This window comes from Vanessa cardui, chromosome 8, assembly GCF_905220365.1.
Source record: "Vanessa cardui chromosome 8, ilVanCard2.1, whole genome shotgun sequence".
Classification (NCBI taxonomy): Eukaryota; Metazoa; Arthropoda; class Insecta; order Lepidoptera; family Nymphalidae; genus Vanessa; species Vanessa cardui.
The window spans coordinates 15,337,337-15,365,297 of NC_061130.1; the positions used below are offsets into that span (position 1 = coordinate 15,337,337).

At 41.9% G+C, this 27,961-nt stretch overlaps 1 protein-coding gene across 2 annotated transcripts in view; it reads left to right on the top strand.

Annotated features, from left to right (window-relative positions):
- The first annotated feature begins 3,906 nt into the window (after window positions 1-3,906).
- Window positions 3,907-27,961, top strand: part of LOC124531850 (silk gland factor 3-like) — a 60,523-nt gene continuing 36,468 nt past the window's right edge. For both annotated transcript variants that reach the window (XM_047106402.1, XM_047106403.1), the window contains exons 1-2: window positions 3,907-4,276; window positions 16,173-16,232. In XM_047106402.1, the coding sequence (XP_046962358.1) occupies window position 4,276; window positions 16,173-16,232 (61 nt within the window). In that variant the 5' untranslated portion in view covers window positions 3,907-4,275. The remainder of the gene's footprint in view (window positions 4,277-16,172; window positions 16,233-27,961) is intronic.

The window sequence follows — 27,961 nt, forward strand, 5'->3', positions numbered from 1 at the left end:
ATATTAAAGTATTTGCATAGCTCGCTCATTACATGCCTGTTCAATGGTTTCTACGTCTGTGATCTGTCATATCGCTCGTACTATAAATCTGCATGCGCTGCGGGAAGCGCGTGCCGGCCGTGTGGGGGATGCGTAGAGGGGTGGAGGGGTACTCTATCGCGGACTAGCCCAGGTGCGGGGGCGGCAGATGTCGCGGACGGTGACGTCACCCGCTCCTGACCCACATCTCGCACATTTCGATATCCTCCAAAATAATCCTTAGCACAATGAACACAGAGCGGCCCTGAGCCGGCGTCGGGTAATGAGGGAGCGCCGCGGGTCAAACACTACTGACGGACAATGCTTTTACTGATTTACACATTTGGATCCGTTGAATTTAATGATCGACCGTTATTAGTACGAGACAATGCAATAGAAGTGCTCTCTGATATTTGAAGCGTTTGTTACGGGGTAGTTTGGTGCTGGGTCGAGCGACACGTTGAATAACAACAGATAATAATTAAATATAAGAACATTTGTAAGCTGTCGACTGGTTCGCAGATTATGAGTATGAGTTGCTATTCGACTTTTATGTATATTTTTGTTGACTGAAACAATTACAAAATCTGATCACGATCTCCTAAAACTGGCAGGTCCTTATAAGTGGTAATTATAGACGGTATCCACTAATCCTCCGAAAATTTCATATTCTCTCTCAGATGCTTGTCTTTTGTCTTTGTTCTTTCCTAGCGATAGATTAAATATTAAAAATAAAATTCCATCTAAAATATCTTTTGTAAGTAAATAAAAATACGTTATTTTGCTAGAGTGATTTTAATATAATAACACTTACAAACTCATTAAAAGTCCCGAAGATAAATTAATATTGTTCTTATAAATAATACTTATTAGTACACTCTAAGAAACATCAATTAAAATAGCAATATAATAAATAAATATTGTATCGGTATTTAATTTTTAAGTATTTATATTAAATATTAGCATATATTGTCACAGCCTGTCATAAATACATAGGTTACCAGGTTATTGAAAACCAGCGGTGAGTTTTTGGAACCCAGCTTGGAAGGTGAATGGCACACCTATTTAAGACACGATTGCTATCATTGCTTATGAAATTTCTTTTTTTGCATCTTCTTTCACTTTTTGGATATTAAGTAACTACTTGGTCTACAGAATTTACTTTTAATTTTGTTTTTTTTTTTTTTTTTTAAATAATTGCGCCGTGTGCAAATAAACATTTCTTTCTTTCTTTCTTTAAATCCATGAAACGAATGAAAAACAGACACGCAACGGAAACTGAACTGATGGTGACTGCAGAATTCATTAAGACATTCTCTCAAAGACATCCGGTAACGAACCCGGTTTTTAATTAGATACTTTGCACTTTTATGTCTTAAAATGTTCCACCAACGTTCCTTCTCTGTGAATGTAAAATGGTTGGGATTTGAACCTACTAAAAGTCAAGCGTGTGAAATTATTAAGTTAAGTACGGCATGTGATATTTTAATTCTAAACACGATCATTTGTTAACAGCCGACCGATTTCTACAGCGATTGGTACAACTATCCTTATCTTGTGAACGCGAAACAATAGTTATGTACACTGACTTACCAACCAACCAGTGGAATAACCGGAACAAGTGATATGTCCGTTTGTCAGTGTGCCTGCTTATTGACACTAAAAATATGGCGACATCTCAATATACGGAGATAGACGTAGGAACACAACTAACCCGATTCGGGTTACCCGAACATTTTTAGTTCAAGTCGAAGACTACTTACATTATTCAGTTTTGGCTCAAATCAAATGAAAGTATTTTTGAATGACTAATATTTCAACTCTGCCACAAATTTGGAAGGCAGTCTCCAGCCAGAAGTGATTTACAGATTTACAATTCCATTTTCACAATTATATTTTAATCAGTCCATTGTTGGAACCCGAGCCAGAATCCTTAATAAATGGTGAATTAATTATATTTTTCCGGTGTCTTATTATACATGCGTATACTATTGGCTAAATCGTTCTTTGTACCGTATGCAAGCCTAAACCAGTATGTTTTTATTTATATCAGCTCTTATGCGGTATTTTTGTAAATTCTTCTGAATGAACGTAATATGATGTGTTGTCACCAATATATTGTGAAGCAGTCGTTAAATTAATATGAGCATAATATGATGCTTTATTTATTTCGCACAAATATAGTAGGTAAGGGTTTTAATAACAAACTATTAATCATAAAACTACAATAATATGTAACATCCATTGTGTTTATGAATTTCCTAGCGATCCTCGAACTTAGCTTCTGTTGTTTTCGATGCTAAATAAAAGACAGATTAATTATCTGGTTCAAAGGAGTCGGTGACGTACGGCGGTAAAAATTGGGAATCGCTGCGGTGGGCGGCGTCGCGGCGCTGGCTTTGAGAAAAACGAACAATTTGTTCAAAGACGTCTGTTGCAAATTTTTAGAATGATTACCGTAATCGTAAACATTATAGGTAATGTGACGATGATCGTATTACGATCAACGTACGATTTTGATCGATAGGTACGCTGTCCCTTAAGTACTGCTGAATTAAAACTATTTTATTAATCGTAGTGTTTTGTTTCATCGATTGTTTTCAATACTCTTACATAGAGTTGCCGGACAGTTTCGCGAGCTCTCGCCCTGACAATACAGACCGACAGTTTTCTCTTTCATGAACGTCTCATAAAGTAAATTTTAGTGGTAATTATTTTTGAACCAGAGGACACGTCCTGTCCAACCAATTCGGCAACTGCCCCAACTAGGGGTGACCGCATTATAGTCTGTATTTCAAAATAGTACCTATTGATATTCTAGGTTGGAAAGGCAACCAAGGAACATACATGACTGAGGCAAATATACCTATAAGCAAACCCAAAGTGTAAGTCTCTTGTGCGTTGTTCGTTTGAATCCCGAGCTGAGTAGAGATTTTATTTTTGACAATATACATGACAGTTGTATTAATTTTATTAAAAAAAAAATATATTTGCAAAAGAAAATATATTTGTTTTTTTATTTTTTTTTTAGATTTTGCAGTGTCATCTAATTTAAGATAAATTGTAAGTCATGAGACGCGGAAAATGTTTGTAAGGATTTAAGTTTAGCAAGGACAATGACTTCCGGCAGCTTTTGTTCAGTTCGAATGTTTCTTAACTAGCAGGTCAACGACCTGCGCCTACTTGCTCGTGACGTCAGGTGACACGAGCAAAGTGCGACTGAACACGGAGAGCGATCTTGCAATCTGTTTATTTTGTGCCCAACAATAAAACCAGTGTATTAGGTATTTGTACTAAATCAACAATCGGGACTTGCTAAAGCGAAAAATACTAATTAGTTTTTAATATTGTTTAGTGGATATTTATAGTGCTTGTCCGCCGGCCGGTTCAGTCGACGGGAGGAGGTTCGGCTGAGAGGTGAGGCTCTATCCGAGTGTGAGCTCGCATATAGTCGGCTCATATGTAAAGCGGTACGGAAAATCCATAACGGCCCGCGGAAAACCCTTTTAATATACGGCACGTAAATAAGAGCGGGTGTAGCAGGCGAGGCGGGCGGCAGCGGGCGCGGGGCGGCGGGGGCGGCGGGAGGAGCGGCGCAGCTATTGGCCCGCGAGGGCCCGCCCCCGCGCGCGCCCGAAAAAAAAACCTCGGAAAAAAGCGTGCAGCGCGCGGCAGTGCCTCACGGACGCGCTCGGTGGGCGGACGCTCGGCGTGCGCTCGGAGAGACGGCGCGACCTACGATCGGCGGCCGCGGCCGCGCCATGCCCGCGCTGGCCCTGCGCGACCAGCCGCTAGACTGCTCCATGCGCCTGCGTGAGCCCCAAGCCTGGCCACCACCGCGCGCCCAGCGCCACGGTCAGTTCACCACTCTGCACCACCTCCAGTGTGACCGCCGCGTAGTGTCTCGTGCCCGCCACCGCCGCCGCCGGCGCGTAAACACCTCGTAATACCTGCCAAGTCTTTGATCCCATTCTTTACGAGCGCGACCCCTCGGACCACGTGCGTCGTCTCTGGGGTCAGATTCGGGACTCCATTATTGTCATCCCCTCGGCTCGGCGCGACAAATCTTGACAAATAACAAACCCTTTGCGGACGTACTCGCATTAATGTAATCAAAATTATATTTATCGCTGTGTCGGTACTCGGTGGCCGCCCGCTCGGCCGGCCCGGAGCGTCTGTGCATAGTGCTGGGTCGTTGCGATTCACGCTAACGACTTGACGTATCACATTTAGTTTGTACTTAATCACCTCCAGACAAGTAAGTAATGTTTGTATTTACTAACGCTTTGTTGTGACTCGCTGCACGAGTGCCCTGCGCCGAGCGCTCGGCCGCCGTGGCCGCTTTGTGTCGCCGTTTGTCTCCCTCGTTAACTCGCACAGACAGACAGCGGAGACGTTTGTTGATGTTTATTCTTCAATAACATTCACAAATCGTAACCCTTCGCACCTTTTGTTGACGCGACGACATGTCAACAAGGCGGTAATCCTCGGCGAGCAGGTTGAAAGGGTTCCCCCCGATATTAACTCCATAGAGGCGCTGCAAAACGAGTCCTTTGACACGCCCCGAGAGGTCGAGGTGCACTTCACCTCTTTACTGCCCGGCTGCGGCCGCGGGGGCTCTATTCAATTTTCTCTAATAATATGAATGTGATGGACTCGCATTGCGACTGAGATAAAATCGTCCCTCGCCCCCGACGGACGACGGGCGGACGGGCAGCGTCGTCAAATTGTGTCCGTACCCAAATATATAGATTTTAGTATCGCAATGATCACACTATTTCATTCTTTAGTCAGTGTCGTGAGATCGCTGCGAAATACATTAGTGGCGTTTATTTATTAAAAAATATCGGTATTCATTAAAATTATTAATTAAGCTATTTTTCGCTGTTGATATCATTTTTATACGATAGCTCATCACGGTGACAGCTCAGGTTTGACAGCTTTTGGTCATTGTTATAATATAAATACAATAAATAAACATTTTAAGATTTTCAAAGCTTTATAAATTCATAGCAGTTTTGTTCCTTACTTTTTTATTATAAATATTTATTATTCGATAATATGATACATAATTTTATTTTTAAATAAGTAATATTAGCTATACCGGACTAAGTAGGGGCTGCGAGAGCAAGTGTCGTAAGTGGTAACGTAATCACCGCTCTCGTCGCACCGCCGTCATTATGTCTAAACAATAGCGTCGTAACGAGATTATCAAAATACCATCAAATTATATTAAAATAACTCCCGGTGCGTTCAGATGCTTCCGCTAATGACAGACACACTGCGTACTGTTTCAACCACTGCTAATAGTTTTATTGTTGCAGTGCTTCGCTGTAACTCTGTCTAATGTAGCCTTTTCTTGTTCTAATCACAAGTATGGATTATAGTACTATCGTTATGCCCGGCGCAGATGACATATGATGTAGTGTTTTCTACCCCTGAGTCTCACATGAGTTTAACGAAGGCACGGGTGTGTAAATGTAAAAGGGAATTAGCGTCACATCGCTCGCATCAGTTTTCGTGCTTGACATATTTTTTCGTCCGCTCGACACCTAATTAATGAGATATAGAGAGCCCTTTCTGTCTTTACTACGAAGATCATGTACGAGCCGATTCGTCTTTGCTTCTATGATTTTTGTCGACATAAAGTGTCAGACTTCTCTGAGGCACGAACTAAATTCCAACTCTGGTCAAAATCGTCAGCTTAATATTTTGTCGAAGCTTGCAAATGATTTGACGCACTCGGCGCGTTTGGCCGCGCGGCATTATTGGCTTATCATCGGATTATTGTTCCTAATTAATTTATAAATGTTCAGACATGGGCGCAAAATGGATTGTTCTATTTTATACGGTTTTGTCGTGTTAGCTCGAATAAAGTCTCGAAACGGGCGACGGCGATCGTATTTCACACCTGAAAGTAATTGATTAATTCAAAATGATTTGGGAATTAAAATAAACTAAGTTAAAGGTGTTTGTATAATGAAACATACGTCATATATTTTTAGAAGGATCTGAGTACAGGCGATTAGCTATTAAGTGGGTTGACGGGTGTGTTCTTGCATTTACGCATTATATTATTCGCGATTATAATATGCGTTGACATTTTAATTGTGATGTTATTAACGATAAGTTCGTTACTTCTATTTTATCATTATTGAATGCGGAACACTTAGTTAGTTTACTGTAATGTATTGATATTTTAATTTAATAACTAACCCTTTCTTTTATACGGCATATTAATTTATTTTATGTACGGGAATCATTTAATAATATTTAATCAGTATGTTGTGTAAACTACTACTGTGGGTCCGATTATCCATTATCGCGGTTATTGGGCGTCGTTTTGGGACTGCCGTTGCGTGCGCGTGCGGTGGCCGAAGCTTGGGAACGCGGTGAACTTTGCCACCGGATCACGCCATCGGCGCCGCTACCACCGCCAACCGATTCACCACCCGTTTTAAATTGTTAAAGTTAGTAACTACATTGAAATAGGTTGTTGCGTACTAAATACAGTCTTGTGTTTTTTATAAAAAATTGATTTTTTCAATTTGAACCTAATTTTAATATAATTATTTTTTATGACTTGGGTTTTCAAGTAGTAATGGTGTAGTTTATTATTTTGAAGTATTATTTTTCGAAATGATTACTAACACAATATTGGAAAGGAGCGTATGTACGACATTTGAACTATTGGACAGTGTAAGTCGTTGCTTGTTGGTTACAACAATTCATTCAATTCAGTAGTATCTGGACAGTTTTACAGAATCATGTATAGTACGGCTTTTAATATGTATTATGAGATAAGTGTATTCGCTGCATTTTAACAATTCAAAATAAAATACAAAATTCTTGACATGTGCAAAAATTTATGAGTTGATTTGACCGCAAACGCTAAAGTAAGACACTCATTAGCCGTCGGTAGTACCTATTTGTGTTTATTTTAAAAAGAAAAAAATGGACAAATTTTGAAAAAAAAAAATGTTTGTAAATTCTGATCTGGTAAAACTGACACTTACTACTTAATTTTGAAATACCCCATACTAGGTAAGATTTAATTACATTGTAATGTAAATAATAAATACTAATTATTTTATTATAATATATTCTAAGCGACTCAGGACCGTTTTATTTTATAGAGGCAAATATAATATAATAACTACGAGCGATATTTGAGCACGTGCTAATAACTTAAACTACATTAAATATTATCAGAGAGACACGACAGGAGAACAATGCCTGTCGCCTGCTAGGATTCACAGATGTGACGAGCGCGTCTCACTTATAACAATCCCACACCAATTACCGCTTTCATGTGCCAAGTATTTTGAATAATTGCTGATTTAAGGCATTAGCATACGCGCCGCGACTCATTAAAATACCGGCCGTTGTTTATATTACAGCGGCAGATAAAACATAGCGAGCAGTACTCAGTGCGCCGCGCCGGCCGAGCTCGACTCGCGAACCGATTCCGACTCGGAGTCTTTTGGAGAGCCGTTGGGAGATTATATAATTTTTCATTATTCGAGTCGTACTACGTCGCCGGTGTCTTGCTCTACTCTGTTGTGAGGCGTTTAAGATATTTGCATAAAACGGATTATTAGTATTATTATAATAAACGCGATTTCAATATTTTATTAAAAAGTAATTGCCCATTTAGCTTGTATGGGATTCGATAAGAGCACGCGATGAAGGCCGGACTTGTCAATTTTTTCTCTTAGTTCCCTTTTTAACCCCAGACGCAAAAACAGTGTTATAAGTTTGACGTGTCTGTGTAAATGTGTATGTGTCTGTCTGTGGCATGGTAGCTCCCAAACGAATGATCCGATTTTAATGCGACTTTTTTTGTTTGAAAGTTATATCAGTCGAGAGTGTTCTTAGCTATGTTTGGTGGAAATCGGCTCAGGTCTTCAAGGTCATCAGGTCGTTTGTTAGGTGTGATAGGAATGTTACACGTTTAGTTTGCTTGCAAGCACATGTGGGATCTGCCATTTGAAACACTAATGTCTTCTGGAACCACTGAGCTGGTCTACTGTTAGGGCTCGAAGATAGGAGACGTAACCCTGGACTTCCTTTTTGTAAACCCATCCAGTTTGGGCTCGATGGATTTGTCTTAACTAGTTCTCTTAATGTTTCTAATTGACGAGGACCTGATGCTGGAAATCTTGAACCGAGCTGGTCTGATGATAGGGCTCATAGGAAGGTAGGAGACGTAACCCTGCTCTACCTTTTAGTGAACCAATCGAGTTTGGGCTCATTGAATTTGTCTTGTTTGGTCGGGGGTTTCTAAATTTTTAATTTAATTTTATTATTTAAAACTTGTTATTATAGAAAGCGTGTTTCTTATCCAAAGATTCCGGGTTCAACCCCAGGCAAATACTGTGGATTTTGTGTGTGCCTAATTTGTGTTTATAATCAGAGTAATTTACCGCCGAGCCGTTTTAGAGCAGCGTGGTGTTACTGGCTCCAAACCTTCTTAAAATATTTTTTTTGGGGCTTTTAAACAAAGCAGCTATTTACTTAGTCTACCGTTTAATTATATAAAAGAAAATTAGATCTATGAGTATTGTCAGCAATGGATGTGTCTCGAGTTATTGTTAATTTACAAATAGCTCTCGAGACTGGAGTTCTTTCTACCTTTGAGTTCAAATATTATTAAATCAGAACAGTGGTAATACTTTTGTATCAGTAGTGAGTCAAGTTGCACCCAGAGAGCACCCAGCCCCAAGTCGAAGACGCGTAATGTTAATCAGATCGCATTTAAAAGTTTTACATGGAGCACGCGCGGTCACCGGAAATGTAATGGTCGAGTGGTTTGCACAAAAATAACGGTTACTCAGCGATATTGAAATAGAATCAATTGAATTTTTTCGCGTATATTTTGTTGTTAGGTCTATTAAATTACGCGCCGAGAAGTGACCGCTCGCTCCTGACATTTTCCGTTAGTTTGAATCGAGTTTCGATTTATTACTATTTTATGTTTCTGTCCTCGGCACACACACAAGTGTACAAGTACGCGTGTGTGTGACGGGATGATCTGCGGACTCTGGCAAGCGACATTATCCTTATTGCTTTGTGTCGATTCGAATGACAAATTTTGCAGTAAATCTGTTAGAATGTCCGCGGGCGTTTTCCTAGAAGCCGCAGTTATTGTCGCAGGAAGCTGCACTTACCGCCTCCTACACGCTGCAGATTTGCTCTCGCTGCAATTGTAATGTTTGACAAGACGCTCGGCGGACCGGCGGCGCTGGGGGTTCCGCATCGCATCGCCTTATTTATCTAAGCGCTGCTGGCACACGGTCAGCTCACTACGCGGACATGACTACTTATTAACATGTTTTTAACAAACATTACGTTCAGATGGCTTTTATTTGATATTAAAACTAGTTAGTACACGTAGCGCGCGAACTCTGCCCATGCGCCGGCGCCCGCACACTGCTCCGTAATATTTAATTTGCATAATTTTGCATGATAGTAATTAGGATTATTTAATTAATAATAATTTATGCCACAATTATATGAAGAGATTTTCTAAGAATAGTCCTCATTAGGATTGGTATGTTAAAACTTTTTGTTACTTTGATTCAATTAACAATTCGCAGTATGAACTTGAAATAAATTGTATTAATGTGATTCCTACTGAGGTAATTGCTTAAAATGCTAAATAAGAAAGTGCAGCCTTAATGATTTTGTAATTAATAATGAGCGTGTGTTTGGCAGCCGGTGTTAGTTCGAACGAAGTAGAGTCGTTGAGCGCACCGCAATCAGACCGAATCCTAATATTTGCAATCAATCGGCGCACCTGTCGCTTCGAACAGAAAAAGCGCCCTGGGAGCTTTTTCCACACCCCCGCGGCGTCAGGCCGAGTGTATCTAGCCATTTGCACCGCGACTGGCCTTATTAGGAAAAATCTTAAACGTTAATGTTTCATCCAATCGCCGAGCTTTCCTTATATCGGATTCAAATTAGAATACCTGAGATACAGGTCTGGGGCGACTTCTAGCATCTGCATACCTCGAACCGACTCCGCCGGCGCCCGATGCGGCCCGCGGCGGCTGGTCACCGACCCCGCGTTTATTTACTATTCGTAATCGCGAGAGCTGTCTTCGAGCGGGACGGCGTGCCGAAATATTGAACTTGTTCCGGTTACGGTGCCATCGATTTTCGTATATAGGGCGAATGTTGTTACGTACGTCCCATGTGAAGGTCTGCGTGACCCCGGCGGGCGTGCGGAGGGGGCGCGTGGGGAGGGGGTGAGACGCAATTAACCACCCGCGGTCAGTCACCCCGCGCCTCTTGCGGAGACAACGAGCGTAGTTTTTGCCCTGTTGTGTGTATTCCAGGCCGTCACTACGCGTTACTGCTCAGTGACCGGTCGCTCTCCTCGCACCAGTCTGGCCGAAACCTGTGGAGGCCCAAGCTCAGCGTTAGACTGTTCAAACGCGAAATGATAAATCTCTCGATTCGCTAAACACATGTCTGTCTGCAGCTTAATTTATTTTTTCAATTTAAATTTCACTTTGGCAATTATAACAAGTGTGACGCGAGCTGTGTTGCAAACACAGAGAACCAGCGCACTTATTGAGATGCTATCGTCGCAAGTGCAACAACACAATGTAGGCTTCGTCAGTGGTCGCAACAGGCGTCATATATAATATCGTAATTGTCTCAAAGCGGCGGCGACGCGACGGTCGCGTCGGGCGGCGCTAGCGCGCTGTATTCTTCGCGCGAACATTTGTCACTTGTGATGCGATGGGATGATCGACCGTTTAGCATTTATGGAAAACGCAGAACTTATGCACAGACGACATTCGAATAAATAAAAGTTAGTGGGAAATCTCGTACACGGCGGACAGCCGTACCTACATATTTGTCAAAGACGTGTTTTTTTAATAAAATGTAAAATTATAGCTCATTGAAATTGACGATACAAATACTTCGGTAATAAAATATTTGCACGTCCGCCGCTTCTCGGCTATATTTCGATTGCATGGAAACTCGAGGTTTTATTTTCGATATATTTACATCCCGTACATTTATATGTAAATTGTATACGAGTACCTACACCTCGCCAGAGGCGCTGCTTACAATGTGATACTATGTGAGAAAATACGTTTTAGCTCGGTGAACCTGTAATTATACCAACACGTGCAGCTTTTGTCACGAGGCTGAGCGGAGGGCGCCAGCTCTGAGCACAGTATTCACTTGTAGGTAAATAAAATCTGCAATAATAGTACAGGTCGTGATGTCTGATATCGTCTTATGAGGCAGCGCTGTGTCGACTCGCGGATGGCCCGACGGCTTGCGACGACGATGCTGCCGCTGGCACTAATGTGCGTGATCGTTTTTAATGCATTTCATTACGATAGAAATCTAAAGCGAAAGATGATCGCTCGTCACGTGGAGCGCGACGGGCCGGTACAACAAAAATATGTTGACGCGTGCCAGTAGTTGGCATGACCTCTAAAAACGTCTCTTGTGCTTCTGTATAAAAAAATGTCACACTATGTATGTTTAGCTGGACTCATTGATACTTAAATAACGTTTATCTCGTCTTTAACAAAAATATTACAAAATCATTTTCGCAGACGCAACCACTATAGACCTGTCTGCATTGAACGATACCGGCCATCGTTCAATGTTTACTTCTTTGCGAATAGTTACCGTTATGTTTACTTCTTTGCGAATACTTAGGTAGTCTTTACTCGAACACATGGAGCATAGCGCTGCCGACTGTTGTCGAAATTACGGTCGGGGGCGGAATGGCAATTTAGTTACTTTGTACGGAGTAGCCGGAGTCAGCCGTGCGTCCTGAAGGCGCGCGACCCCTCGGGCGCGCCTCACGTCATAATAATTTAAAATCAGCGATAACAGCCGCCGGTTTGTCAAACCGGACTTTAAATTCGGGTGCCCTTTTGCATTTAGGCCACGCAATACCTCTCTCGATTCGCGGGTTGGCGGCCGGGAGGATTGATAGCGGCGAGGTCCCCCGGGTCCGGCCCGGCCGGCGCCCGCTGTATTTTACGCGACGCGATTTACTGCGGCCGCGCTGAGCGATGGTGCTCCTCCGAGCAGAGCCCGTCCCATTCCCGTTTATTTCCCTATCCTTTTAATACGATGCTATCTTTCGAGCGAGCGGCGAGATTACGACCGAATGAGAGTTTCTTCCCGAACGACGATCGCTTATTCCTTTGATGTCGGAGGCAACAATTCTATTAGGTATATCGGCGGGCGGCGGCTGACCCTCGCTTTTTAGTTTACTCTAAATGGAATGTGTGATCTACGCAGGAATTCTACTATTTTCTTAGATTGCTGACCTTATCGTCCTTTCGTAGGTTATTGACTTTAATGTAGGAAAGATTTCTTTAACAAGTTATTTTAATGTTATCATCTAGGCATTGTGTATAACTATAAATATAAACGGGTATAATGTTCATACTAAATACGCTACAGAATGTCTTTATACATAACTTTCACAGCTGTTTTATCATCAGACGATGCAAACCGTTGTGTCCCTGCATTTTAAAGTTGTAATATCTTCAAAAATATTCATTTAAATTAAATATCTATGTGTGTTAAATGCACAATGTAAGGTACTCAATTGCATCAGGATTAATGATACATTGCTTAAAATCGCTTCGTACTTGACCTTATTTCTCGTAAAAAGTGAGGGATTAAAAATAGTTATTTAAGATTATCCGTCACAGACAGACATCAAGCAAAGCGGCTTATTTAAGACATCACAATACAAACCTCCAAAATTATTAGTTTTGCTTTACTATAATATAAACCTACCTCTTGAAACAGACAATCTATTTAAAAAAAACCTCATCAAATCCGTTGCGTAGTTATAAAGATATACGTATACACAAAGACAGACAGACAGCGAGAAGAGAATTAGTTTTTATACTACATAGTAATGTAGTCATATTACCTAACAAAAATAACACCTTTTTGTTGTTGTTAATATAACAATAACTATACAATATATTATAAAGTACAAGTACTTAAGATTCGTCATCTAACAAGATTATAATATTAAATATAAACACTTGGTTCCCCGTTATCGCCGGTACCAGCAATAATTAAGTAAAAACAAAGTATTGTCTTTGTTTCAAGTATAAACTTCTCTCATAACTGCTGTGACTAATTAAAATTCTTTAAATATATAAAAAAACTAGTATTTGTGATAAAAACCTAATTAAGATTATCAATGACATAGACGCTAATCAAATATTCACGTTTCGAAAAAAACTATTATTAAAGTATTTCATTATTATCTGAAATATTTAGACAATTAGGTATTACTTGACCTATCAGCAGACCATCCATCACTCGGTAGATAATATTTTTACTAATTTTTTAATTTGTTTAAATTTCTAAATTTTGTTATTTCATCATTGGACAGAATTATTTATTTTATTTTTTAATTAGTTATTGGATTTTATAAATTGACATATATTGTTAAATTTAATGTAAACTGAATAATTGTTACAATCATTATTAAAGTTATTAATTTCGGGATATTTACCATGTTTTTTATTTTTGTTCGGTGGAGCTCGATATTTCGACATTGTCTACGAATGTCTTGTTCACGAGACTGTGAACGACGAGTCTCGTGAACAAGACATTCGTCCACCGAACAAAAATAAAAAACATGGTAAATATCCCGAAATTAATAACTTTAATAATAAAAATAACCATGTTAGTTTAAAATCCTATGTTACAATCATGTTTTGGTAGTCAATTTAACTAACGTATTGGGTTACTGTAATGTTAGCTACAAGTTTTTTTGTAAATAAATATTTTTTTTTTGTATATTTAAACGTACTGCTTAAACACAGGAATGTTACATCGCATGAAATTACCACAAAGTATTATTAAAATGTAGAGAATAATAAAACAGCAAGTACGATTGTATAAGAACAGATAATTATTAATTTTCGTTTGCACGACACACACACATGCAACACACCTATGCGTGTTTATGTAATGAATATGCGAGGGAAATATTACACTAAAGCCAAAGTCGAACGTGTACTACTAAGTTCTTAAATAATTAATATTAATATTATTTCACCTTGCACTTTCACCTAATGTCTGTCCGTCACTCCGACGGCCTCCACTAATCCATTCGGAAAAATGCATCAAATACATTTAGGTGACCTAATTAGCATAATTCTCAAATTTGTCGCTCTAAATCTAACTTGAAATCGTTAGGAACCCTCTCCGTACGAGCTCGACTCGCACGTGGCCTTTTTTATTAATTCTCGGTGTGTGGGTACGCGGTAAAAAATAAAATCATAAAACATGTCGGTTATGTGAATAATTAGTAAATTATAATTCTTGATATAAATATACTTGCACGCATAGAGCGGGATGAGCGATGTTATTGTCGAATGTGATTTGAGTTATAGAGTAAGAGATGGAATACTGTAGCTTGTCTTCTGTATGCTCGCTGAGATGTGCCGATTGTACGTCGATAGTCAACAGATTTTGATCTCCTTCTGATTTAGCTCACTCCGACGAAAGAGGGACTTGTCTTTAGCGCGAGAGATATTATAGCTGTATAATTAGAACTAGATCGAGACTGTTAGATTACACTATATCGCTCATCCAGAACGACATCATCACAATTGCAAAAATCTCTAAAATGGCATTTTTCATTCCAAACGATCTCATTTCGTACATACTTTCTAGTGTAATATTGTCAGAATTATTGTTTCAATAGTTTTTGATTGACATCTATATAACGAGCGATATGGTGACTCGCGATAGGGGATAACAGCAGCAACGCAACACCCATACCACCGTCAATCGGAACACACTAAGTGCACATGATACCTCAGTATTGGTGCCGATTTCAAGGAACACTGAGCTGCTTTAACATATTACACATTATAGATATGATTCATATTTCATACTATGTCTATGTACTATGTCTATAAAAGTCTAAGGCAATGTTTGCTTCTGTAACAAGCAATATTCATTAACATATATTTTATTAAAATGAATATTCATTAACAAATAGTCCACAATAACTCCACAAAAAAATCGAAGTGAGGAAGACATTAGAACCTCGTCCACTGAGACCGGTTCCGCTGTGAATGCATGTCTCTGTTAGAATGCTAATTACATTAACTATATTTAAATTAATATCAAGCTCTACTCGGTTAAAATAAATAAAAATAACTGTTTTCATTCTGACACGTTCCCTTGCTCTGTAATGTATATTTTGAATTGTTGAGAAACATTATTTGAACCAACACATTTAATTCGAATAATGTTTATTAATATTTTATATTTTATATCTTAAAATGGGAATCACTAAATGCGATGTCAGTAACCGGCGACTTGACTGAAGGGTATGCCAATACGAAACGGAAGCTCAGGGCTCCGATTAGTGCTTAAACGATTCTCGAGATAACGCATGTAGGTAGCAATATTGAAGGAAATGTCCCTCGAGGGTTTTGTGTTGACTACACACTGTTAACTAGATAGAGTTGATAGAATACACCGATTAATCTGCAGCCTCAGAAGGGAACTATAGCAATATAGGAAACTATATATTTAATTGTAAATGAAAATCAATCAAAAGTCTAGAGAGATTCCAGGAGACGAATCTTTGAGCTCCTTCACGCAAACAGTTGAACGATGACGTCACGCGTATACTTTTACTAAACAAAGAGTTCTCATCTCCGATAAAATCTTCGAATCTCAGATCACAGAACTGCCGGAGCGAGCGCGGCGCACGCGAGCGATGTCGTCCGCAAAAAATAGTCAAGAGTGACTTGCGTATTCGCCGCATTACCGTTTCCACATCTTGTGTCGTAACACTTAATGAATTTGCATCATTCCTTCTTCGCATTACAATATTAATTAATGATACCACGCTATTAAGCATTTGTTTAAACGAGCATTCGTTTTATCGTAATATGTTTAATTGCTTCGAAGCGATTCCGAATCGGCGGTCCGTCTCTATACATAATGGTGATATGAATTCTCTAGCTCGCCCGAATGTCGTACAGAGCTTGGGACGGCTATGAGCCCGCAGCTTATAACGTATCGCATCGCGCACTGGTCACACTGGTAACGCACAGCTCCGAAGCTCATCTCGCGACTCCTTGTCTTAATTACATTATAAACTCTTGTTGCAGTGTCGGGCCGCGGTGACGTCAGTGGCTTCTTTAACACACAGATGGTGCTCGACCTTAACGGTATGTACTTATAACTCATAATGCAACACTCGCACACTTCATTTGAATATTACAAGCGACGTACTCAAATTATCTTATTATGTTTTTGTACGTGCCTTACCTTCACGCGCTCGCCCCGGCGGCTTCCTGCTTCGACTCCATTCATATCCACTCAGGAACTGCTCGCCCGGCGGCTGCATTGGCGCTACATAAACAAATCCTCATTAACTCACTGTGTACATTGAGCACATATGACTATGTCAAGCTTTATCATCGAGCGTTTATGTGCACTATGTAGTGGAACCGAGGAGTTTATAGCTCAAGAAATGGGAAACGCGGGCAATTCGCTGCGCCTCGAGCACGTTCGAAGTTCAGTGAATGAGTAGCTAGCGATGCTGCAATCACCGGAGCACAATTCCGCACGATTAATTAAAGCGGCTGACTGCGCTCGCGCAGCGCTCAGACAAAACGATGACATAATTAAATTAATACAAATTTACAGCTGATCTTTTTGTTAGGCCGCGGCGACACCGAGACATTTCTAATTTTCGTCTAGGCCAGTTTTTTGCTGGCGTTAATTACGGGATGAATGGGTCGGTTGGGGAAAAAGCGGTCTGCGGCGGCGGGGGGTGCCGGGGGGCGCCGGGGTACAGCGAGCGCTGGCCGCGCTTTTTGTGGCGCGCGTGCTTCACGGAACTCAGCGTCATTGTGCGGACGCTCGTCGCGCTCGCCGAGATCCGCGACCTTATTCAAATCGCTGCCTCCGCAGCATCGCCACGACGACGACTCCTCGCCGCCCGACCGTTCGTATTTCATCGCCGGTCACCGCTCACGCCGCACTCGTCTCGTGGGAGGTCAATGTAGATCGATTACATTACAAATTAGATTGCACGAATCACGCTTACGCAATGAATTACTAACATTACTCGTAGATTCCCTTCGGTATTTCTTGTCATTTTTCGTTTGTTATCAACAATTTAAATTGAATTCGTAACTGGTAAGGCTACTAAATATTACGATTTGTGAGCTCCGAGCTCTGCAAACGCACTAAATTACGCCAGACGTTTAAGCATTAAGGGTAAAAAGTGCTCCCACGCTGTCCCGCGGTCCACGGCGCAGCTCCGCGCGTCTGGCCGCGTCACAACCGCCAAATATAGTGAGGACATGACTTAACCGCTCAAAAACATCATAACACTGATGCGTCTGCTCATTAAATACTTTGTCATGTAAAAACGTATCGAGGAATTCTTAAATTTAAGCACGACAAAACGTACTTTCTCACCAAAGGGTATTTATTTTGCTTGTAATTATATAATGGAAATTTTATTTGAGAACTGGTAAGCTCAAACATAAGTCACCATTTGATTGAACATGATGGCATGGAATCTCGTCTCATCTATGTCACGCTGAATGTTTTAATTGGAGCAGCAGTAACGTAGAGTCCTCAATGCTCGCTGTTGTATATAAAACCTATAGTGTTATTCAACGTAATAAGTTACGCTTAATGGTCAGTCACGTGAATATAATTTAAAAACAAGGAAAGTGATAATGTAGGAAAGTGGCTTTAGTTCCGCATGGACGACGATGTCACGGGGACGTGACGGTGGCGAGGCGACGGGCGACCATCGCGTTGACTCAGCATTATGCGCCTTGCATGTCAATGATCCCTGCACCCGCGTCCTAGGCAGCGCCGGGGAATGGGACAGAGTTTGGTGATCATAGCCGACACGGATCAGATTTACCCAAACTTCTCAAAACTTCGATTATTTATTTGACATCATTGTTGAAGCTTCAACAATGTAACTGACTCATGATTTCTCGCTCATCAATAGGTATACTGATGATTAGTCAAAAAAATTCTAATGTGAATTGAATATGTTTAATGAACATTTAAAAGTAGTTTTGGAAATATGTAGCTCGTTTCCGAAATATTTATGTTTTGTTCGGCGAAGATTACGATCATCGACTCCGCAAATATTATTACTTTGGAATATTTAACCATTTTTTGCATGAAGTAGTAAATGGGACGCAGGTAACCGGCGCGGAGTTCATTATAACAAAGCGCATGCGCGCGGCCCGACCGCCTCCGAACATTGCTTAAATTCACTCAAACTGTCCATTAAATAGTCTACTAATAGTGTCGATACGTCTAGAATAAATTTAACTGGCGGCGGCGTCGGGTGTGTGACTCCTGTTATTTGCTGCCGTTAATGTTAACATCACAAGTTTTTCTTCACTGACGATAGTGTTCTTGATACTTTTTGCACAGAATTCTGCAAAACCTCTAACGGTAGGCCATACGTATATGCAAAGTGTTTAGATAGAAAGGCGCTAGCGCAGGGGCGATGGAAAGCGGTCGCATTTGCATGCGTCGCCGCTACCTGCGCACGCGCATCTGCTAGAGCATTTTTTTCCGGGCTCACCTCCGATAGGCGGCCGAACAATCGGCACGGATCGCATATTTCTTTCTATTTCCATTAGTTTTTGTCGTCGGCCGTACACGTGAATGCGATTTTTTGAAAGATTTATTGCGAAACTTGAATTAGGCTCGATGTCGGACGCGCCACGCTAATGGTGGTATTAATGCGCGCGCATTGTGACGTGCGAGCGACGGTTGGAGATGTCTTTGTGCGCAGTGCACAGCGAGCACATGCGCATGCGCGGCCGAGTCAGGCCGTTGCGGCCCGAGCGTGTATTATTACCGAGCTCGCTCGCTGCAATTAATGCCAATACATAATTTCTCTCATTAACCTTTCAAAGGCCAGAAGATGGCGTCCAGTGCCGACCATTCGAGCGAATAACGTCGGCGGCCATACGAACGAACCCTAGTCTTTAATTAATTATCGTCGAAACGAAAAATCGTTTTTAATCACGCTTGTGATGTTTCTCGTTTGGTCCTCCATGAGAGATACTCTGGATGAGCATCTTACGATAATACGATTCTACGTCACTTATACTTCTTATCACATATTGACGGTGTAATTGACTCATTAGGATCGATGAATTTGGATCGCGTACCTATTTATTTAGTTAAGTTATGTTTCAAAATCTCCAGGGTCAAATTTTGTATGCAAAAATAATGTTTATTATTATTCGTTACTGAGGAGCTCAGTCCGTCATATAAGATCTCATAATTATATAAAAACACTTGCTGCTCATTTACATATTACATATATTAAAATAGAGGCAAAAAAATTTTTGGCGAGTTGTAAAAATTTCCGTGTTGATTTACAAGCAATATGGTTTCAGTGACTACATTACATTGAATTCAAATCAGACTGCAAACTACAAAACATAAAAACGATAACTCGCTCAGTTATCGTCGTACTTATCGAGCCTGATTGATATCGCTCTAGTGAGTTGCGTTTTTAAAAGTGTAAAACAATTAATTTAGAAGAGATTATTTAATGCAGTTGCTATAATTATCATAATATAATTCGACGTGGCGTCTTGAGCGGCCGCGGAACTCTAAAAATCATTACAGCGAATAATTTTTAATCAGCTACATTATAAGAAACTAATTTAAAGAAAAGAACAGTAGCTATGCAACCTCATTTAGTCATTTTGAGCTAAGCAAAACACCAAATTAACTACTAATTAGTGTGTTAATAATGAAACATTAAAATTTATTCTATAATTAAAAAACAAATTAGTTACTTCTTATGAATTATAAAAACGAAGCACATTCGCTCTGCGACTCGAAGAAACCTGCTCAGAGGATACACAGACTGAGAAATCACTGTTTGCTGGTTTTTGGAAGAAATTATAAATGTCCAGTGTTAAATGAATAGACTGCCTCGCCGTCCACACGTCACTGAAACACAACGGTCGACGGTGGTGACTTACTGTTACCGGGAATCCTGCAACATGCGGGCCCGGCTACTGGGGGCACTGCATATTGAAATTTATGAACGCACTTAGATCGTAGATTGCGCCGCGGTGGCCGACCAGCGCCTGCGCCACTCTCAACCCCGCCACGCGACTGCCGACAGTATGCCTCAGGCAATAGAGGACTGTGTTGCATGTCTACAAAGAGAACAAAGGATTTGCATACGTTCGAGTCGGCATAATTTTTTGCAGCAGCTTTTTGTTAACGTTCCGGAATTCTGAAATCAATCATGAGAACCTTTACAACTCACCGTGTCGCCCATATATCGTCCTCGGCCTTTGTGCGGCCCCCAATCTTGCAGATCGGTCAGTAATTTATTCACAGGTATATTTTATCCTAAATTTTTACGACTTACTTACGACAAACGATGTTCTTTTTACACATTCGCAGCGTGAAATGTTCACATTGTTCGTTCGTGCGTTTGGAGAATGATCTTCTGGGATATTCTCATGAGTGGCAGCGCGTACAGGCGGCGCGGCGGAGGCCGTCGGTGTGCCTCCTTGTATTTACCTAATTGTAGTTTGCGTCGAGACCAGACCGTCGTCTATCTGAACTGACTTGTTAATTTTGAGCAAGAATTACATGAACGTGCTTCGTCTCAGCCGTTAGTCCTTTTGAATTCTATAACGTAGCAGTAAGGGAAACTTATGACTAGATACATATTTTTGCACAAGTGCTTATATATATGAGGACATATACTAGAAAGAGTACAGAATATTATCTGTTGATGAACTAAGTTCGTTGTTACTAAATGCGCGTGGCAACCATGACCGACGCGTGTTCCTCCAGCGCTTTTTATACGAAATGCTAAAAGGGCGTAACGTCTTGAAAAGCCTATTTATTATCAGAGGTTTAATTATTATTAGCTGATGGCGGAGCGGTGGGAGTCGAGGTGCGCGCACATGCGATATACTCGACACATACTATGTAATTGCGGTCGCTGAGGAAACTTAATTGATATTGTTTACTAGTTTATTTTTATGATTTACATAATGTATAGTTCGGTGCGTACGCAAATGAGTAGAACAATCGCGCGGGAACTCACGCGCTTCCGCCATGCGGCTCCCGCGCGCTTGTTAATGCTTTTTTGTCGACGGGCTGACGATGATACAACCGTGCGAAGCGCATCAGTTGTCAATCGTGTTGAATGTGCAGTTATCACGTGGATATGTATCGGGCGCGGGGGGAGAAACGTTTACAAATGCTTGTCTAATACTTAATCTACGTTCTATATACATACAGACATGCAAACATACACATTATAATTTGGGAGAAAGAAATACAGGCGAATGAGTGTATGAATTTATTAAATGAAATTAAACAATCTAAGTACCTTTTTAAATTATGTAGATTATATTTGAAACGACAAATGCACTACACTTCATTAGTGAACGTTCGCAATTTAAGAATCTCCGAGCGCAACAAATGTGCTGCAACCCGCCCGCTTCGGGATTTTAACGTATCATCAGAGGGTTCGTTTATAGGCCAATTAAATGTAATTATTCTCAATTATATTCGCAGCGAGTTGGTATAAATCCTGTCAAAGCGATCTCAGCGAGAGCGGGCGCGCGCAATGCGCTCGCTTCTTCTGCGCTATTAATTGCGACTCGCATTCCGAACAGACTTTGCAAAAAGCAGCCCTTAACGAATCGACCTGTCCGCGCCGAGGAGCTCTGCTGAAAGAAATGTTACTGTATCGACATGAGATAACAACTACCCTGTCACGACGCTGGCGCGGTCATCGCTTAATTCGAGTGGCGGAAGAAGTTGCATCATGTTCTTTGGATTACTCTTAGTGACGATCCAAGACTTCGCGTAATTCTGCACTGGATTACATTATCCGTTAGCCGATATCCGCACAGTTGTTTGGAAGCCGAGCCGTTAGTCGCCGTGACCTTTCCGTCCGCACGGGATAATTGTGTCGGCACGTGAGGTCCCGTTAGCCCGTCCCCTGTTGACATTTCAGTTTTTGTGTCGGAGGGTGAATAATGCCTGTAACTGCACTCGCTGAGGGAGGGTTTCAGTGAGCGTTGTGTTCGGCCGATGCGCGCGCGCACGCCGCGCTGTCGCGCATGGACTCGGGTGAGTTTGTCGTCTCCAAGTTGTTGACATTAGAATTTTATCGTTTGGAGGAAACAGCTGTTTTTTTGAGCAATTTTTCTTAATAATATATCTTATAATATTCTCAACAAATATTAGCTTAACATATGTTAATCTTAAAATGAATGAAATAACATTCGGTATTTTCAACTGTAGGCGAAGATTAAATTTGGAGTTTTCAAATGTGCTAGGTTAACAGAATTTCGTGCGGTCGATTTAAAAAAAAACCAGTGAAGCGCTCAATCGGCGAGTCGCCGCGATAATTAAATAAATTAATTTCGAGTTGATTCGCGTTTGCGTGCACCACCGCCAGCGCCCGCTACCCGCCACCCGCCACCCTCCAGCGATCGGTGAATTTTTATTATCTTCTTCGCAGTAACTCCATTAGACTTTTTTAAATTTTATTGCTTTCTTTGTTGCGCTAACAAACCGAACACGCTTAACGGAATATTTCACGGTTACAGTGTTTTACGACGCCGGGAACGACCTAGCGACGCTCGGCCTCGTCGAGTAAGGGATGGCTTGAAAGCAATCACACCAGACTTTGTGTCGGAGAAAGCGATCGCAACAAAAAATATTCGAATTGAGACGTGAAGCGACCGATGCGAGACTTTCTATTTTACGACTCTACCGTTTTAAGCATTTTTTTAAAGTCGAAACAACTAATATATATTAATAAAAATTGCGAAACCCCGAGTCCCGTCTCTGGGCCCTAGCGGACCGTTGCGGGCACAATAGCCCGCACAGGCAATCGACATAAAAGAAAGCGTATTTGAATATCTCTCGAGATTTATTATTTTATTGCCAGGTTTGTTAAACTGCAACAGTCGTAAAATGTTGTTACCGTAATGAGCCGGGGAAATGGAGCGAACTTTCTCGAAGACGCGGAGGGACGCAGCGTCGCAGCCAGCGAGGGTGCTGCGCCGGGCGCTCCTTACATGGAATATGTTTTAGTCTCCTTGCGCCGAGCGCGGGCGGAGGGGCCGTAAACACCTCGCGATGCAATTTACTTCGATAGAGGCCGAGCGTGGACGAAGTAGTTTACGGGGTAACATATGCAAGCTCGGGTGACCTTTGCGAGTCCCGTTGGACACCTGCGACGTACGTTAGGGTCCCGCTAGGCGCTCGCATTCATTAAATTGTCGCTTCTACATGCAATGCTACCTTTAACGGAACACGCTCGCCTAACTGCCTCTTATCTAATTGCGGTTATGTCTACAACTGTGAACTACATTATTACGCTGACGTAATACGAGATTTATTACATTTTTCCACCTCGCGGTCGAGTCATAATTCCCCAAACACAATTAATCCGACGAGTTCGCCTCTAAACCGTTCGCTTATTGAATATCGTTTAGACGATCGAAAGCAATTTTGTGGCGTCGAGCTTTCACTGTACCGGTAGGCTACTTATAGTTGAAACAATTCGGATTATTACAATGATGCGAGCGTGCATCTCATATCACGTTATTACAGGGCTCGGGAGCGGAGCCGCGCCGCGCCGTGATTAGCGGTGATTGGGTGCGAGCGGCCGGCGCGCAGTCTGTGTCGCGCTGCGAGCGCTGCGAGCGCTGCGATGCGCGTAATCGCGGTAATGCCCCATTAGAATACGTGCAGCACATTCAAATGACCAATCGCCACCGCGCCGCTCCCACGCACTCCTACGTGCCTCCTGCCTCTACTCGCTCGCAATCAGGGGTTTTGATCGAAGTGTACCCGGCCGCGCTGTCGCTGCGAAGCATTTACTACTAGCGATAAAGGAAATGCTATGGACAAGTAATCATTCTCATTCGTTCATATAAAGAGACGAATTCTCACGCACGCTTATGAGCCAAAATGACGAATTCGATATACGTTCGCGAGTGACGGGCCCCCGTGGGCTAGCACCGCAGTAATTAACCCTTCGTATATTGTAATAAAGCTGCTGCCCTACACCCGTACAATTATCGTCATTACAGATACTATCCGGCGAACGTATTAATTTATAATAATTAGTACAAGCATGTAACGGGATAGGGAACGGGTGAGTGACATTTGTTGATATTTGTTGGCGCGTGCGCTGCACCTGCCGGGCGCGCGCGCACACGCGGCCGCCACAGGTGCCGGGGTCAAGGTCGCGCCCCGCTCCGGGATTCAACCGGTACTCGGGAACGGAACGGGAACGAATCGCTGCCTTGCCGTTCCTTTTTCTTGCAAAATATTATAAGCATACTAAACGGCTCATTTTCGTCAATAGCCCTCGACGCTAATTATTACCGCGCCGTCGCTTCTTTATACCTTAGTACTTGAACAGAAGAGGCGCGTGATCGGTGTCAGCGGCGAGCCTGCGATGCACAATGTGTTGCGAGTGCCATGTCTCCGAGGCTCGGCGGTGCGTGCGGACGGACAATTTGCGACTTCCCCGGCGGCCGACGCGCTCGTTAACGCTCCGCGACCCGGCGCTGCGTTACATTGTCGTAGATTACACCACTGCCACTTTACATTCGTATTTGCGCACGTAACCTGCATCGCGTCCTATGTGACTACAAGTAATTGTCTACTATTACAATACTAGCTACTTGAGACTAAGTTATGGTGGCTCTAGAACGCGAGCTGTTGCAAACTATTTAAAAGTATTTCGTTGTTGTTGAAGCAATTGTCCAATCTGAATTACACAAGAACATGTACACATGTTATAATTATATTTTGCAAGGAAAATCTTATTAATTTAACTTTATTATGAAGGTGTTAAAATCTAAATATAAAATAAACAATCATAATATCAATGCAATTATAATATTTTGAGAGTCGTGTTGGCATACAATTTGAAGCACGTCAGTGCACCGGCCCTCACGGATTTTGTACTTGTATTGTACATTACTGGAGTCAGCCGACGTGGTTCGTATCTACGTCGACTGTGCGACCAATATATAATACGTAACGACGATTGAAATAACTGCCAAAACGTCTTAGCGTCGAGGGTCAATAACAGCTCTCGTTTTAATTAGAGCCCGAATTAAACCGCGGTCTAGATTAATTATTAAAATGGAGCCGGCGTAGATTCGAGCGATAGGCGCTGCGCCCGCGCCGCCTTTAATTACGACTGTCAGTGAGCGCGCGACGTAATTAGGAGCCCGCTTGTGTCTGCGCACTGACGACGCTGCACTCATCAACATTGTAAATGTTTACTTTACATTCATTTGCTCCTTCCCATGTACAGTGACTCCTTCACTGCGCTGCAGTAGGACTAAACAGTTGTTGTGCTTCATTGGCCTTGTTTATGGCTGAGATTCGCACAACAGTGATATTATGTTGTATTTATATATGGTGTTAATTATTTCGCTCGTCAGCTGTGCGCAGTCCGTCGTCGCAATGCTCGCGCGGCGCTCGCGTGGTTTCCACACATGCTAATGAGCCCACTAAGCCGTTCCGCTTAAATATTTCCTTATCTAGCTGCGCCGTAACTCACAGATATATGTCGACTGTCAAATTATACACGTGCTGTGCGCGCTGCTAATCGCCATCATCGCTTCACACTCGCTGAGTCGCCCGCGATGAAGTGTGTAGGACACGAGCCTCCACGCGAGTCTTCAGCTGCCGCCGGAACACCTACACCTCGCCCTCCTCGCGCCTTACGGACGATAAGACGGTTCCCTCGCGGCGCACCGAGTCGCAGCAGCCGCTTTATAAAATTTACGACGCTCATTTGAATAGCTAATTGTTGCCGGTTTCGTATGATTCACGGCGGTCATTTACGTACACTTAATTATAAATATTGTTACATATCTAATCTTATACTTGTTCTAGCATGATGCCTCAATTAAATTTTAACCGTATGACGTGAAACAGATGTATCCAGATAATGCCTCTTTTTATGCTAAGAACTGATTCTTATCTCTCATTGTCTGCTATTATTTATCGTGAAAAGTATTAAGCATAACACCACCACGTCGCTCTGCCAATGTTGAGCTGTGGCCGTATCTGCCGCAAGTCATTATTCGAGACCCGAGGACTCTCCGGAGATAACGAGCTAACGAAAACCATCAAAATAAACGGCGGCGTGCACACAATTCATGCGCTATTCATAGTAAGTAGCCTTTTATTTCATCCCCTTGTACGAGGAGGGACGCTGGAGTGTTTTAAGATGTTCTAAATTGGTTTTCTATTCGCGCCCTTCTGAAAATCAATTTAACCTTCAATGGTCCTTTTATACTCTTAAAGCGATTCTCTCAAACACTCGCTTTCCATTTAATAGTGACAATTGTATAAAATACGAGTACTGATTATAAAAGTAAATATTTATAAATTACAATTAGTTATTCAACTCACGTACTCCATTTGCAAACATTTATAATATTTAAAAGATTTAAGTGTTGATGCAGAATCTATATTATATAATATTATGCTCGTCGTAATCGTAACACGCTATAGGTTGTCACGTCGTCGTTCACGCCGCCGCTCGAGCTCACTAGCAAGTAACCCACACACCGGAGCCGTTCCCGCTCGCTGCACTTGTCACCCTTTCCTGTGTTTTATTGGCGTGTAAGTGTATGTTAGTTTGTCTCACTCGTTACTCGAATTAAAATTCACTGGCGTCATCACTGTAACTCGGTATCAGGTTTTATCGAGCGATAACAACTAACTATTTGCGTCGACTGCCGGTCCAGCTACAGTTCCGCAGCACGCGGAGTCCACACTGCTTCAGCGAGGGCGCAGTTTTCGACGTTATTAATTATTCTCTGACAGCCCCTTAGCTTTTCTTCCTCTGACAATGGGCGTTTACTAAATTGGAGTAAAGGCATTTTAATCAACTGCGTCTCAGCTGCGTCCGAAGTAACTGTAAAGATATTACAAGATAACATCTTCATTTGGTTTTGTCAATTGTTTCTACCACTACAAAACAAATTTTGCATTTAGGGTACCTCATCAAAACTTAACAAGTAATTAAAAGAAACATACTCCTTCGCATGATATATGAAATGAATATAAACATCGTATCAACAATAACAAACATAACAACAAAGGTATCAATTAGCCGCGCGGCCGATAGCTCGCTATCGAGCACACGGAAGAGCGCTGGTGTGACCGCGCCGCTAGTTTTTCTAAACACCGCAGAGGAATGTACTCCGCTCACTTCCATTTTAGTTTTTTCAATTCGTGTGAAACTTGCCTCCTCGGCCACCGAATTTAAATATGCCTAATTATAATTAGTCGAGGCTCGATGTGTGTCCGTACACCCGCGAGTGATAATTACGATGAGTAATTGCCCAAATATTATAATGAGCTCGCTGTTTTCAATTAACTTCGGAGCGGTAATGAGACGGCGGCGACCCGTGCGCCGGCCCGGCTCGGCCGCGCTCGTCCGCGATGTGCCTCACTTCTTGTGCTAATTTGTGAGACAAGGATGACGAACAAGCTCCGGTTTCTACTCTAACAGTTTGTCAAATTAAAGGAGTATGTCTTCAAATATGTAATAGTTAATGTCGTCATTCTTATTACATATTATTATTTATCGAGCATATTACGCGTGACTCGGGAGTTGCTTGTGCAGCAGTGCAAGAAACTAGCCGACACAATGAGCGCTGCGGACGCAACGAGCTGGCGTCGCTGGTGCTCGTATGACAAAGTGCTTGTCTCGTTACGGGCGGCGGCCGAGCCTGACGCCCGGCGAAGGGCCACTCGCTGCTAGTGCAAGGCAAATTGCTGTTACACTGCACTTAATTTAAACATTTTACTAACTATTTTAAAATTACTGTATTAGCTCAGTGGTATAAGTTGAAGT